This window comes from Echeneis naucrates, chromosome 15, assembly GCF_900963305.1.
Source record: "Echeneis naucrates chromosome 15, fEcheNa1.1, whole genome shotgun sequence".
Classification (NCBI taxonomy): domain Eukaryota; kingdom Metazoa; phylum Chordata; class Actinopteri; order Carangiformes; family Echeneidae; genus Echeneis; species Echeneis naucrates.
Genome location: NC_042525.1, coordinates 12360526 through 12376452, shown reverse-complemented (window position 1 = coordinate 12376452; position 15927 = coordinate 12360526). Strand labels below are relative to the sequence as shown.

General features: G+C 41.2%; 1 protein-coding gene across 1 annotated transcript in view; it reads right to left on the bottom strand.

Annotated features, from left to right (window-relative positions):
* Positions 1 to 15927, bottom strand: part of bicc1a (BicC family RNA binding protein 1a) — a 48048-nt gene that overhangs the window by 14616 nt on the left and 17505 nt on the right. Inside the window, exons 3-7 of the mRNA XM_029521600.1 lie at positions 11771 to 11840; positions 8073 to 8152; positions 7026 to 7184; positions 5611 to 5664; positions 1916 to 2098 (exon numbers count right to left, since the gene is read on the bottom strand). Of these exons, the coding sequence (XP_029377460.1) occupies positions 1916 to 2098; positions 5611 to 5664; positions 7026 to 7184; positions 8073 to 8152; positions 11771 to 11840 (546 nt within the window). The remainder of the gene's footprint in view (positions 1 to 1915; positions 2099 to 5610; positions 5665 to 7025; positions 7185 to 8072; positions 8153 to 11770; positions 11841 to 15927) is intronic.

Here is a 15927-nt window from a genome sequence, read left to right as displayed (position 1 = left end):
TGAGACCAATTTGTGATATCCATAGTTTGGCTACATGCAAAAGTGTATTTGTACGTAAAAGACTATTCTGGTATGGCACTGCAAAAAACTCTACGGGGACAGTTTAACTGATATTTCAACAACGCTAAACACAGGCTTATTTTCAAAAATCGTATTAATAAATGATCAAATCACAGTGATTTTAGATGGAAACTACTAAGTCAGAGCCAAGCAGTATTGCATCTGATGATTACTTTCTTCATTAATCTGTATGCATGAATGTAATAATAAACGCCTTTCACCTTTCCTCTCAGGCAAATTTTGAGGTCTGCAAATTGCTCATTTGGCTCAACAAACACAAACCAACAGATCTTCAATTTATTATTGTATGAAACATAATGAAAAGCAGCTGATCCTCACTTTTAGAAAGCCAGACAAATGTCTAGCACTCTGGCTCCAATCATTTGTCAAAATGTACAACTACAGAACGATTAATAATCATCTCTTTTGAGAAGTAATGCCAACTTCCTTTCTGTACAAGAATTTTATTACAAGTTACAACAATACAACAAAAAGCAGACATCTCATATCAGGCACATGCTAATGATGATTTTTCACGGGAATATCCTGCGATGAAGATTACAGAAAGAAAACACTATACTTCACTAAGATTAATGGCCAGACTAGAGTACAACCTAAATGGATAATATGGAGATAAGTTCAGCCATATTGTGCCCATGTTGTGTCCAACGTAAACACCAGCATTTTCTATGCAACCAATGGAAATTATTTTCATTGTTGCATTTTTTTCCACTGCATCTGCTGGCCAATCTCATTCCTCATCGTCTGTAAGTCATCACTTGGCCTAGTAAAACTAAGGCATTTGCAGCGTGCAAATGTAACAATCCATGGTGGCTGTGGCAATCTTCAAAGATGTCGTAAGGGTCTCACCCCACCACATAACACCCTCTAATACTGCAAAATTTCATCTGCCATACTGCCCAACCCTCACTGACCCCTTAGACCTACCACACACTCAGTGGCTATGCTGCAGGATATATACACACACACACACACACACAAAAAAAAAACACAGGCATACTGTGTAAAGAACAAAGGGAAAATAAAATGCACAACTACACATTGGTATGTATAGCCAAATAGAAATAAACAAGCATGCACACATTAATAAATAACTGCAGGGATGCATACATGCCAAATGTAGTTGTTGGCAAAGAGAAATGAGCTCCATATTGTTATAAAGGGCCCAGAAGTGGAAAGCAGTGAGGCGGTGGGTATGATTTCTTGGCAGAGACAGTGGGAAGACGCTTTGGTTAAACAGAACTCAGATGCCAGTTCAGGATGTGCATATTTAGCATGTTGAGCATGTTACACAGCTCAACGGAACATATACAGCTGCTGAAAGGAAACAAAGTCCAAAACCAATTTCAACTACAAATGTAACTGCAGAGAGATGTTTGGACTTGTGGGTACAGCAGTGGTCTTAGTTAAAAGACCCATGTCTCCTCCTGTGTAGTGTCCGGTTCAAGGAACCAAACATTTCTCCCCTCTGGTGCTGAAAGCAATGAGGCAGTTTATAGGAGAACAGAGAGGAACCGTGACAGTGTTGGTGGGCCTTTAACATGGCATACAGTATCTGTGGAAAGCTTTTCTTGGTCTGCGGCTCGCACTGTAAACAGGTAGAGAGAAAATGCCACCAACCCAAATATTTTTACACTCTAAAATGACAAACAAGAAGATCACCAATTACTTTAATTATTTTTAACAGTGGCCGCAGAGCTGGTTATGGCCTTGCTATATGCTGCAGGACTTTTATTTTTGATTGTTCAACTTAGTCGCAGAGAGATCATACCAATCACACAACAATCCAGCAGCACTAACAATCTTCATTTCAAAGTCAGGTGAACCTCCTAACCTTGACTGCATTGGCGTTATTCTGTGATCCGCGCACAACGCCTGTGGCCCTGTAGAGTCGCGTCGGGGGCTTGAAGGAGACTGTGAGGTTGTAGGTCTGTGAGATGTGCTGCACGGTAGGGGAGCTGGGATCAGACTGCATGATGGCGGGAAGCTCAAAAGACAGCACAAGTGGGAGCAGCTCCTGCAAGATGGCGGGGACAGAGGGAGGACATCATGACAACGGAAAGGGGGGGAAAAAAACAAAAAACAAAAAAACAATCAAACCACTGCCCCCCCAAAACACCATATTTCAATCGACATCTAGTCGTGGTGATGTCACTGAATGCATCACCACGACTGCTGAGGGAAATATGCAGTTATTTGAAGTTTGAAAGCTTGTCATTTTGCTGTCACTGCTTCTGCAAAAGAAAATGAGAAATGTGCAGACAGTTTTCTCAAAATTTAGAGGATGCCGAATACAGACACTTATACTGTGCAGTCAGACTCTTTTGGACCTTTAAGACGCAGAGTAAGGATTTATTTTCATAGCATAGAAGAGTGTGAAATGACGCACAGACATAACATCTGTTCCTTCAGCGAAAAGTGGCATGTAAATCTGTCAGCTCAAATAAACCCAGTTAAGATATGAAAACAAGGTAAGCAGTGCGAGAAATGAGAGCAACCCTTTGTTCAAAGAGCTATGCTGTAGAATATGCTGTGGCAGTATCACAGGGGAGGTTCATTTAAACATTACGGCTGACCACTCTTTCAAACTATGGTTTAAAAACTCTGCAAGCATCAGTGGTCTATGGCGGGAGCATAAGTCAATGATTCGAACCACCAGGACACGCAACAGAAATCAGTTCTTGTCATATGTATCACGGCAGTCACTTAAAAAAAAAAATAGATGTGGACAGGGAGGCCTACCTTCATGCATACACACACTTATACATGCATGAGAGAGAAATCACGCAGGCACACACCCATACCGAGAGAGACTGAGGGGAATGCACATGTACATACTCAAAGAGGGGAATGAATACACTCTGCGTTTTAGGTCTCACACACACACACACACACACACACACACACACACACACACAGTGTTATCCAAACACTGACTCTTGGGCAGAGAGCCACTATGGTTTTGGCTGCCAGTGAAGGGCAAGCAGCATGAATTGCTCTGACCAAAGAAATGCACCCCTGATCAGTCCCATATGCGCTTGGCCTTACATTTATATCATGTTTCAGCACTCGCTCTCAGAGGGCTCCAGAAATTCAGGTCAGCACTGAGGGAAATACAAGAGAGGACAAGCAGAACAGCAGGAGTCAGGCGCTGACTGAAGAATAGACTGATTTTTATGATGAAGCTGAGCTCAGCTTCCCCCCCCCCCCCCCCCAGATGCCTACCTGGCAGATACGTGTTGATCATGTATTCAGCCTGAAAGTGCTGTTAAAAAACCTAAATTCTCCTGACTTAAGGGGCGAGAGGTGAAAAAACAAATGGAAACACCTTCAAGGCGAAGCAACAGGCCAGACCTTTCGTCACCTGCCTGTCAGGTCCACCTCTGAGAGCTCCATCACCTCAACAACCGACTTGTTACAGAGTCAAACAGATCTCCAACCAAGAAGGCCTCAAATACATATAAGACCTTACAAGACCACTTTAGGGCATCTGGGTTAGGGGACATTATATTCACTGCTAAAGCAGCTCAGGGAAAATGTTCAGACAGTGATGGGGGAGGATGTGGCCTAAAGGCTGCCCAGGACTTAACACACAGAATACTGTGTAGTATTAAGCATTTGGCATTATCAAACATTAGAGGGTTACGAAACCCTGTATTTTACAGTGTGGTGCCTTACTATCGATAAATTGTCACCGTCATTCTCCCTCCAATTCCCTTTTCAAGGCAGATATAAATGACTAGTTTGCTATTTTGGGAAATAAATATTTTCCTCAGTTAAAAATGAGAAAGATGATTAAAAATATCAAGTAGGAGAAGGCTGATAAAAATGTTATGGTGAAGAGGAGGTGTTTAATTTAGCTGCTGTTATAAACTGTTATTACAAATTTTTCAATTTGAGAGGGGAGGCTTTTTTTTTGGATTATGGTATTTTTTAAGCAAACAAAGTGTATGTTCACATTTAGAAAGAAATCTTTGAGATCACTCATTCTCTACAAGTTGTATTATATATATATATTTATTGTTATTGTTATTATTTGAGTATGTAAAATGATATTGACCAATTATCCTGCATATAGTGCATTATATTTTTGCTGAAATACATTGTTTTGATGAAATAAGCACAAGGGTGCTCAATAGATTAACGTTTTTCTAGGCGGCCTAATGATAAAATGGATAACAATGTGCAAGAATGAGAAGACCATCCACACTTGAATTTGAAACTGCCACTAAATTTGATGTAATTTATTTTTAAAGTTATGAGTGAAAGAAGTGTCTAGGATCACCATACAAGGTATACAGGAGGAAGGGAGTGAAATGAATATCAAGAATTGGCTGTGTCAAAGGAAGCCAAGTTGACAGAAGGAAAGCCGTCTTTAGATCCACCCTGCTCATCCAGGGACTGTGTTCTTTGGAGGGGAGAGAAATATTTGTGGTTCTCAACAGCTTATATTATGAACCCCTTTGTAAAACACTGGTATATTTAGGTTTGACCCAACTTTTTTTTTTTTTTTTTTCCACCCATTAAAAAAAAAAAAAAAAAAAAAAAAAAAAAAAAGTAAATGAATTGAGCTGTGGTTTCCTGCTAAGGAAAACAACTATTAAGTACAAAAAGGTATGCATACATGCTGACATTTGCCAACACATACTTCACAAGTATCCAGCTTGACCTTCCCCCCCTCTCTAATCATCACACACTTCACCCACTCGGTCATTCTCATATACACACACAGCCTTGTTAGTTTTGGTCAGTCCATAGTGGAGGAACATGTTCACTGTAGACAACTGCTGCGGTGTTCAAACAAAAGTTCAGGGATGTAACAGTTCACATGAGCAAAGCGGTCCTCCGCCCACAGAGCTCAGGCTGGAGGCCGAGCTTCTAGTCAGAAAGAAACTCAAGCTGAAGATGAGGCTTGGACATGTGCTGTAGATTGGCCCGTGAAAAGAGGCTCATGCTTGTATTCAACAATTGTTCGAGGGAAGTGGTCTGGGAATAAGTTAAAAATGGCGCTGAAAGCCTGAGGTGCACAGTTACCTACTGTAACAGTGGAGCGCTTCCCATTGACAAATTAGTTGGGAAAGTGGGCCGTCTTCAGTCTGGTGTTTTGTTTACTGATCCCTCCTTCTGTACTGCTTGCATTGTTTTGACATGTTGTAAGGGTAAATCCTAATGTCAGTTAATTTAAGTTAAATCTGAGAAATTAAAATAAAATCTGGTCTAACCGCACCATAATCAATGAAAACTAATCCACACAATCAGGGTAAATCGTGTCTCTAAATTAAAGCAGAGACTGTCCTCATCAAACATGGCTGTTAGGAGAAACAGTTAGCATCATGTGGTTGAAGTGATATCGAACTTGAAACTTTTTTTTGAGGAGCACTGTCAGAAACTCAGGCTGACTGTTGTCACTTCACCGTGCAAAGGTCAGACGTAGAAGTTTACAAACCTGCAGGGAATGACAAAGACTCAAAAATGTGGCGTTTGGATTGAATATCCCTTTAAAACAAAAGTGGCTGCGTTCCAACTTACCCTTATTTTTACTCGAGCTGCTTCCACCCCTCCGGGCTGCCCTGCAATGGACACCTGTTCACAATAAAAAGTAACGTATGTAAATCAGTTAACCAGTTCCCAACCTGGTCCAAAACAAACAATGACTCAGATCTTTGTGTATAGTTCAATTTAATCTCAGCGCTGAGAGTAAAATCTAGAAAAAACATATTGAAAGCAGGAGGTGTTGAAATGCCTCCTCTAAAGTAAAAGTCTTCCCTTTCTGCAACATATTTTCTCTTCATGTTGAATGTTTTTGAATGACGTCCTTACTATTAGGACGGATCTAAGGTCATAGTTAAATTACTTACTGTTTAACAACTGCAGTGATGAGAGGCGTGAAAAATATGGTTCATTAGATTTCTCCTCTCATATTCTCTTCCCTGTTTTATAAACGATTTCTCAGTGTAATTGGGGCAAATGGAGAACTGGTCGACAGCGACACTGCTCCCGAAGAAAGATTGAGGAGCTGATATTGAAAAAGAATCTAAATAAACATAAAGCAGATCAGCCGGGTTCATCTCAGGCCACTATTATTTCCACATGAACATAACACACACACACATTCACAGCAGGGGTGGCACAGTGACACACACACAAATCATTGTTGGAGCCTTATGTAAGCAATAATTACCTTTCAACAACATACTGAATGACTGTAGTCTATATTCTGAACACCAGTGCACTCGTCAACTTTGTGAAACCAGAAAGAGACTGACTGCTTAAGGGCTCTTGGGCCTTAAATCATGCTCCTTGTCAGCCTATACTTGCATCATCACAGTAAGGCCGGAGAAGATTGTGAGATGCAGAGTACTTAGAAGTTTAAAGGCATGCACAGGTGTGCCACGCTGCAGAATCTGTACGGATAAGGTTAAACTCTTGGAAAATAAAATAAGTGAACTTGCACTGTAAAGCACCTGGCAAAGCCAAGTATGTGACACTGTGACTGGCTGTGTGCTCTCCTGAACTCCTCATACTACACTTTAATGGTAATTACAGCAGGAGCCTGTTGCTCTTCTACCGAGTCCAGCCAAAACACACCGGTTTCCTCTGGGTTGGCCAAACCAAACAGCCAAAAGACCAACTCTTTGTAACCTGTCCAGTCAGAGACCCCGTGACAGTCTGTTCATGGACTGGAGTGGTGTACTGATCAAAAACACTTTCCCTCTGAATTCTCAAAGCAGCCTAGTTCAGTAAACACACATAAAAATAATCATGGTGCAATTTTGCTGTTTGTTAGATGAATGCAAAAAATATTTGATGAGGTAAACTCTTTCATCAGCAAGTAGTAAACATCTCAATGATACCTATGGTTCATATTGCAGAATAACTCGACAGTGTGAGTGTGTGTGTGTGTGTGTGCATGCGTATTTGTGTGTATTTGTAAGTCCACACACCTGGTTGCTTTTCTCTGTCTGATTGTTCCTGTTAGAGTCCGGGAAGTGGATGTGGCACCCCGTCTCCTCCATCACCCTCTTGATGTTGTTGCCACCTTTGCCAATGACGTGCGAGTGCTCCGTATGGGAGACGTCCATCTTTAGAGTCACTCTGTTACTCTAACGAGCAGGAAAGAAAAGGCTGCGGTGAAAGGACGACCAAAAACATTTGTTGTTTGGTGAGCTGGAGTGTGGCACGCAGAAAATGGTGCATGTTATTGTACAGGAAAGACAAAAGAGGAAAAAAAAAAAAGAAATATTAAACTTCATATGCTGCAGTTGACCTCATTACATCACAGACAGCTTATAGATTTCACTATACAACTGCTATCTATGTGAACGTTAAATTTGCATGTTTTTATGGCTGTCTGAGCCTTTTTAAAGTAAAAACAAAGCAAGACAAACAGCGCTCTGGTTTGCACCCTGCTCTTCTGCAAATCTAGAGCATCTGTCCTTTTTGCTCTATTTAAATAGCCACAAGACCCAGAACCTACAATTTCCCCTCTTTTAAACACTTTCACATGCCTAAGCCATTTAGAAAAGAAGCAAATGAGTAACACAATACGCAGGATATTAAAAAAAAGAATCAAATTATCAAATAGCTCTACTGTGTCTGCCAAACTGAAACTGCTTCTTCGTGACAAAACCATATGAGAGGTTACAATCTAAGCCAATCACGTGCCGCTCTTTTGTATGTGGCTGTCCAAAAGGTGCACAGATGATTGTTTGCCCCCAGGGGGAGCTACAGAGCAGACATCCAGGTAGCTGAGTTCTTGTGCTGCCATGGCAACAAAGTCTCAGCAATCCACAGCAGGCTTTGGTTGTGAGTATCGGGCTAAATTAGCAATCTATTACATCACACTGCTGTGCACAATCTGTCACTAAGACGGAAGAGCTGAGGTGAAATAAATTCAGTACAACCAAGAAACTGTGACAAAAACAGCAACACAGGAAGGTAAGATGGGGAGAGAATTACACACTATCCTGAGATCAAGATGCTTACTGTACCTTTGTGTCGAGGACGGACATAATTCTGTCTTTGGCTTCCCTCACGTTCTCCCTCTTTCCACAAACTTTGATGTGTGGATCTGCAGGACGTGACAAGAGAGAAAGGGAAACATCGTCAGTGGGGCCCCAGTACCTGTGTGACATATCTGCATGTTCAGTATGTGTGAATGAGTAAAAGCTGATACATTCCACGCAACAAGCGGGACACAGGTTAAAACCATTTAACCAAACATGACACAGTAATCTGCATTTGTCAGCAAATTCCGGCACGTCGAAGAAAAGCTCTGCAACTGTAATTGCTGCTTTGATATCTACCGAGACTCATTAATGTTTGTAACCACATGGCGCGGGGAGGGGGAGGAGGGGGAAAACAGCACTGTGAAATGGCATTGAGGCATTCAATCAGTCACACAATGAAGAAACACAATGAAGTTAACAAAAATGGTATAACTCAAGATAACTGTTCTGCTTCAACTGAGCCTCAAAAGAGAAGACAGACAGTCGTGGGCTCTTTTACTGAACCTGATTCTGTCATGCAGAAATTGCATAGCAACAATTTTTCTGTTTCTTTTTCTGCTCTGTCACACAGTGGATGACAAGTCAGCTGAAACACACTCAACCCATGCCTCATAAAATTCAAGAAATGATGATACCGAACCGCACCAGAAATTTTGACATCCTAATTTTCTGTGTGCTCACACACAAAATGGTGCAAATAAGGTCCTAACAGCTTGAGCAAACTGTGCCTCTACCACCCCCCCAGTCAAAATGCTCAAATAACTAAACACTGCATACCTAAAGCATTCAAAGCTAATGCTCGTGTCTGCAGCCCACATCTGGCTGTGCCATATACCGGACCCCTGGGGAACACAAATGTGAAATGTGAACACACATGCATTAAACACTCAGTCCATTGCTCCTGTGTTAGCTGTACTGAGTTGCAGGAAGTCCGGTAAGCCCATTCCAAGAACACACCCCCTCCACATACACACACACACACACACACAGCAGTTCACGGGTTTACAGTATACTCATCAGACACGATACACTGAATCAGATTCATTGTGTAGATGACCTCAGAAAACCCTAACCCTAAAAAGTGTTATATTCTTACTGGTGCAGACACGAGAACATTTTTCTAACAAGCAAAAGTTTCAAGCAAAATTTGATGATTTAACTGATAATACAAACAAAGTAAACACACAATCTCAGTGAATTGCAGAATATTTGTCAGGTGGAACGAAAAATGGATTTGCGTGGCTCTCTGTTTAATGAGCAATGGGAACTATGAGAACCACAACTGCCAGCAACCAAGTACTGATGTTGTTGTGCGTCACAAAGGCCAGGCCACCTCAACACGCTGCAAGACATGCTACAACACATGATGGAGTAACAACAGATCTCAGATGTTTCGAGGGGTGGGAACTAAACAAAGGCCGAGCTGCAGTCTGAGACAGGAAAAAACACAAAGACAAAGAGGACAGAGTGGTTAGAGACCCACTGCAGCTCATAGCGCTGGTTCCAGGAAATTTTCCCATCATACAGCTGTTGCTGTGAACAATAGAAACCTCTCAACTTCCTCCTGTGGAACCCACTGTGGCCAATGGAGGGAGTATAGTTCTTCCAGAAGTGTCTAACCTGCACGGCACATCTGGCAAACATTAGGCAGCCTAAATGAGTGTTGCAGTCATGATGCAGAACACCCCCGCATTTTGTGAAATGAAGTGTGCTGTATGCTCTTTTTTGATGATGGATTGTGGAAGGAAAAAAATGACACCTTAACAGCATTAATTTGGCATACACATTCACAATCTAACACAAACAGGAGAAGATTTGCAGCTGCAAAAAGTGTTGTCAGTTGCATAAAAATTTTGCAGTTTCACTTGACAGAGAAGAAACCTTTTGACCCCGAGCTCTGTGTTGGCAAGGCTGAAGCTTTTTTCCAGCTAGGGACTACATTTGAAAATACCGCACAAATGAAGGAAATTAAGTCCTTTTTGGCTTGGTGGTTCTCATTCAAAACATCTGCAGAAATGTTGAACCAGACAACTGGCAGGCAGTAGCACTATTAAAGATATGTACCACATAAAAGCAAAGAGGAAAAAAAAAAAACAAAACACACAAAACAAACAAACAAAAACACGTCTCATAAAACTGGCCTCATAGCGCTGACCACTCTGTTGCACAGATCCAAAGTGACAGAGAGATGGAGACCTGTCATGCACAAGCCATGCGGGTCCTCATTCCATTAAATCACCAACAGCGTTCTGATGATTGCTCGTCCCAGAGGTCAACTACTTGCGTTATCACACACATGCAGGTGGCAGCGACAGCGAGCTGCAGGTAATGTATGAAAGAGAGGAGCAGACGCTTTGATGGAGTGCGGCCGTACATGCATGTAGGTTACAAACATGCAAATCCCCCTCACATCTTCTTCTGTCCTGCCAAGCATAAATGATTCCAGCTTTCCCGGACTAATGCGAAATTCCAGGAAAACAAGAAAAAACTAACACCATCAAAGAGAATGTCTTGATTTACAATAGCGGAAAATTATCCTTCACCCTGCTCCAACAAAACAACTATGTTATCAGCTATTTTAAGAAATGATCAGGACAGTCCCAAACACATCCAGTATTACATGATGAGAGGATAATGGAATGTAGATCGTCACAAGTCATTTGTGTGATACATGATACATTCTCAGTTGTCTGATGAAAAATCTAAGCCTGTTGTTTCGAAAAATATTTGGCCATCTTGCCTTTTTCTTCCTCACACCGTCTCCTATTAGTCCCGCTTGTCCAAACACATTGTCAGTTACACATTTCTCATTGGACAATTAAGTGATTATCCAACATTCTTCCTCTCAGTTCACGCAACACGGAGGGAAAATCTGACCATCTCCAAATCAGGCGTCATTATTTGTAATATTCTCACTTCGTGCTCAGAACATCATTTCCAGGTGGCGCTGGAGGCAGCTTTTTGTGAATGAGCTAATACTTGGGAAGAATGTGTGTGAAGGGATTGCCAGGACGTACAGTTTAGTATCTGCCGGGAAAAATGTTAAAGATTCTGATGTAACGCCATCAACTATTTTCTAGAGTCAGTGAGGAAGTTACATAATGACTTTGGATTCCACATCTGGCTCGAGGACGCACAGTCGCAGTTCTCCTGAGAACAATTAAGTGGGCACAACTACACCTTCTACAACAAAACTCGACCAATAAATGTGGGATTTAATGCAAGCAACCCATTGCATCCACTCCCATCTCAACACAGAAAAATCCCAAATTCCTCGATGCAGATGAAGTTGATGAAGAGAGAAAAAACAGGCAAGCTTTCGCCCTATTCTCAAATGACTTTCTATAAAAGTTAATCTTGTTGGATTCAGTGTAAAAACTTTCCCGAGAAAATATTTCGAGTTTAATCAACATCGACTCCTAATCATTAACCTGTGCTGTTACTTTAGCTTAGCTGTTATTCTCGTTGAACATTTTATGAATTGCTTGTGGCCATTAGTGCTGTGAAGCAATAGGAAAGCCAGTAAACGAATTTGTTGAAGCATATGGAAAACCAACACATGATTTGTGTTAAAACAGATTCATGCAGTAGCACAGTATGGGCCCAGCATTTAAGTGAAATGAAGCTATACAAGCCACTAATAGTGAAAGAGGAAATCACTTCTTAAAAATAGTAGTTACCTTTTTTGGACTTGGCTCCAATTTTCAGTTTGGACGGCCAGGCTATTTGCGTTTGGGTCTCATCCATGATCTGGAACAGAATGAAAGAAGACTGACATTAGTTTATCTCATACATCAACAAAGGCAGGCACTGTGTGTTCTCAGGCAAAAACAAGCCAGAAAATAAGTGACGGCAAATCCATCCCATCAATTTCACATACGATTTTAAGATGTGACTGTATGTTGATCATAATTACTTATATTATTTATGAGCAGGACCTTTGTAGAAATTTTATGTGTTACTGTTTCTTTATTTACAACATTTTATACGCGGGCAACTTTTTACTAATTCTCTATAATTGAGAACATTCATTTTGCTGACTTTAGAGAACATATTTAGCAAGTTATTAGTAAAAAAAAAAAAAAAAAAAAAAAAAAGCCATCCATGAACAAAAAAAGTGTGGGCTAAAATGGCACGTAAAAGAGAAGCTATAAAAAGGAAAAACCTCCAGTCTGTCTTTATAGTTCAGGGAACCTGGCAAAATGAGGGAGGTTTTTGACATGTCTGGTGATATAAGATTATATGTTCCTAGACATTGTTTTATTTCAGCTGAATGCCAGATTCCTTTGAAAACAACACTATTTAAAAAAAACAACACATGCAAAAAAAAAAAAACAAAAAAAGAAAAAAAGCATTCAGTACACTTGGCTTTGGAACAAGGGAAAAATGCCAACAATAATCCATGTTGAATTCCCCTTAACAAACCTAGTCATCATAACCAGGAGCATATGTATTTGACAAAAAAAAAGCAAACCGCTGGCAGCACAGAATGATTAAAGGACTGGTCAAGATGCTGTCAGCAGTCTAATCAGGAGGAATCTTTCACGCTGCTCCTGTTTTTAACTATGGGCAAACCCACCTTGCTTGGATTTCTCAATTGAAATCCACAAACAAACCACTGGAAAGGTACTAACTATATGTTAGTGAAAAAGCTGCCCCACATCTCCCCATCCCCCCGAAAAAAAAGAAAAAAAAAAGAAAAAGTGAGAAGCTGACACGCTCGCTTCTAATGGCTCTGTCCTCGCTGTGCACGATCCCTGTTTTCACAAAGGTCCCGTGGTCTTGGGTTTGTTTTAGTACTTTCCAGGGGTTTGTGTTTTCAGGGTGGAGAAGATATGAATTTCTCAAAGTTTTCAAAACCACGTGATCAAACACTTGAGGACTGCTTCAACCCATTACATGAGCAAAAGTCGCCACTTAATATTCCTTGGTGGTCCAGCGCATTAAGCAATAAACCGCATATTCCAACTCAAATCGGAGAGCAGGTCCATTAAGATGAAGATTAGATATAGGGTTTGTTAATGCTGCTTTAGCCTTTCACGGCCTGCATTAAATAAAAGTCACTTCTGCTATTCTTTCGTGCCAAAAATAAGAACAACATCATGTTCTCCTCAGGGAACTGATGCACAAATCAAAAAAGGAAGCCTTCAAATTCCTCCCCGTTCCAGCGGAAGTAGCCTGGTCTGTTTGGCATCCTTTACAACTAACTCTGACAGCATATCCACAGCACGTCCCGCACACCTGTAAAACAGACAGCGTTGCCCTTTAACTCTGCAGCTACATACTCAGTCTATGATGGTTGACTGGAAACCCTTTCAAGCCTCACCAATTTTCTACAACATCCTATAATCACATTAAAAATAAAAATCAACAGTGAGAGCTACCTCTGCCATGAGAAAACCAAACTAAAACAAAAACATGGAGTCAAAGTGTCTGACCCTTTCATTTATCAAAGCCAGCTGTGAGGGTTATTTTTTGGGCCATGCTATAGATGCGCAACAGCAACTTACAGCTGTTTCTTCAAAGGAGAATTTGTGCATTTATTTTGGGAAAATAATATTCTGCTTTGGGTGGCATGGCAAGCACTTTGCCTCGCAGCATGACTGTTATGGGTTTGAGCTGTGGGCCTGGAACCTGCAGGGAAAAGCTGTACAGATGATGGATGGATGGATGGATTCTGCATTCCTGATTAAACGGATTGGGGCAGGACAGTAAAACTTCTGCCTGGCGAATAAAACTTTGAATAAGATCAACACATTGTCATGAAAGTAAGGAGGAAATTTCTTTCAGATGATCTTGCTCAACTCTTGAAACGTTCCTTTTTTTTTTATTACAAGAGCTATAAAAATATCTTCAAATTTATCCACTAAGTCATTTTACCCGCAACAGAATTTTAAGGCTGAAGCTCAAGTCTGCTGAGTTGCGTGTTGTTGAATTTAGTAGCCTGAAGCAAAAGCGAGTGTAGTCTACAGCGTTACACCAGCGTCCAGTATATGAGGGGAAAGGACAATAAATCAGAGAAAAACACCCTTGTAACTGTATGTAAACCTTGTCTTCATCGACTTGATTCACATGCTTGCAACAACAGCTGGAGGAATCAACATTTAAAGACATTGTGTTCTCAGTGATAAAGAAAAATTCCTTTATTTTTTGCCCTCACTTTGTTGTTTGGCTTTTGTTCCTCAAAAATCAGATAAATGCAGCCGGATTTTGTCATAGAATCATTTTAATTTTAAAGCACAAATTAACGAAACATAACAACCTCTCAGAGTTTGTAAAGTTATGTCAAAATAAAAATGTAACTTAAGTCCTAATTTACAAAGCAGAGGACCATTTTAGTGTTTTTTTGGAACAATTTAAAAATAAGATTGATTTCATAAGATGCAGACTGTAAACCCAAAATCCAAACTAACAGCTTATGACCCTCTGCCCCCAAAAAAACAATTAAAGTAACATATCAGAAACAACACCAGTTATACTTTCCTGAAATCATCAAACTGTACGCCCTATGCCTCATCAACTTTTTCTCTACAGGGCCTTGTTCACAGAGACCTGTTTCCTGTCCAGTGGTGCTGTTTTTGGCAGTGTCCCGCAGATGGGACTGATTTCTAACAGACCACACACCATTTAAAGAGTGTATGGCGTTTATTTTTATGAAGGCGCGAGCAAATACCTCTCAAATGGAGATTTGCACAAATTAAGTTACCTATTCATGTGCGGCTGCACCCTTTTCCCTCTGCCACTCCACCCTCTCTGAAATTAATAAACACATAAATGCCCATGGTTCTGATCAGTTTCACGGCACGGCCTTGACGTGATGATTGGTTCCTGGAGGTTTGCAGCTGGTGAACATAGACGTGCATGGAGCTGGAGGTGAAATCGAACACGATGTTATTAAGGCGATGTCCTGAAAGACAGCACATGTGTTCAACACACGTGAGTGTGTGCGCACATCTGTATGTGTGTACCTATAGCACAGCAGCAATCAACATGGCGGAGGCATGTTTCCTGGCCTGCACTGCAATGGTGCAGCTGTTTATGCAGCTGGAGTGTGTGTATGTGTTTGGGAGGGGGAGTACAGACGGCTGTTGGGGGGGTGTGGGTGTAAAAATTGTTGAGTGGAGCTGAGGCTGACTTAAGGGACAGCATTGACTGAAACCATCCCTATGAGACTCAGAAGTCATTTTTATTCATTTCATCCCAGTGCGAACTGGGAGCCATTACACCTCAGGGGTAATGCTAACATGCAAGTGAATATCAAAGAGAAACACAAATGACAAGAAAGGAACTTCTGCAAGACCTGAAATGCATCAACAAGGAAGTACAATAAAGTAATTCATGCTTCTTGATGAGTCGCCATTTGTGAAAGCAAAAATCTTGGTAAAAACCAATTTGTTTTTTTTTTTTTTGATGGCTCTCATACTGACCTAGTTGTGTCAACATGTCACAAATTTATGCCAAGCAAATATGTCATTTTGACGGTCCTAAGTTTCCCATTTGCACCGTGTCAGCGCGGCAAAATACAAGAAGCGCCAACACCGTAAAGTAATGTCTGGCCTGACACTGCCTGCAGTGCAGTGGCACTTACATATCATGCCTGGCATTGTTTATGGAACCACAACTGCTGGGAAGGAGATGGAAGAAGAATCAGAGCTGGACTGGCAGGGGGTTCAAAGCCATCTCATAACAAAAATCCCCCCTCCAAGCCATTCTGCCATCCACAGTTATCGCCTCAACCAACCGTGCTTCCCAGCTCTTCAACTGGCACACAGTTCTCCCAATGGCTTACTGCTGTGCGCCATGTTTTGACGCTCCGACAGATCAAACAGTGCAAAAC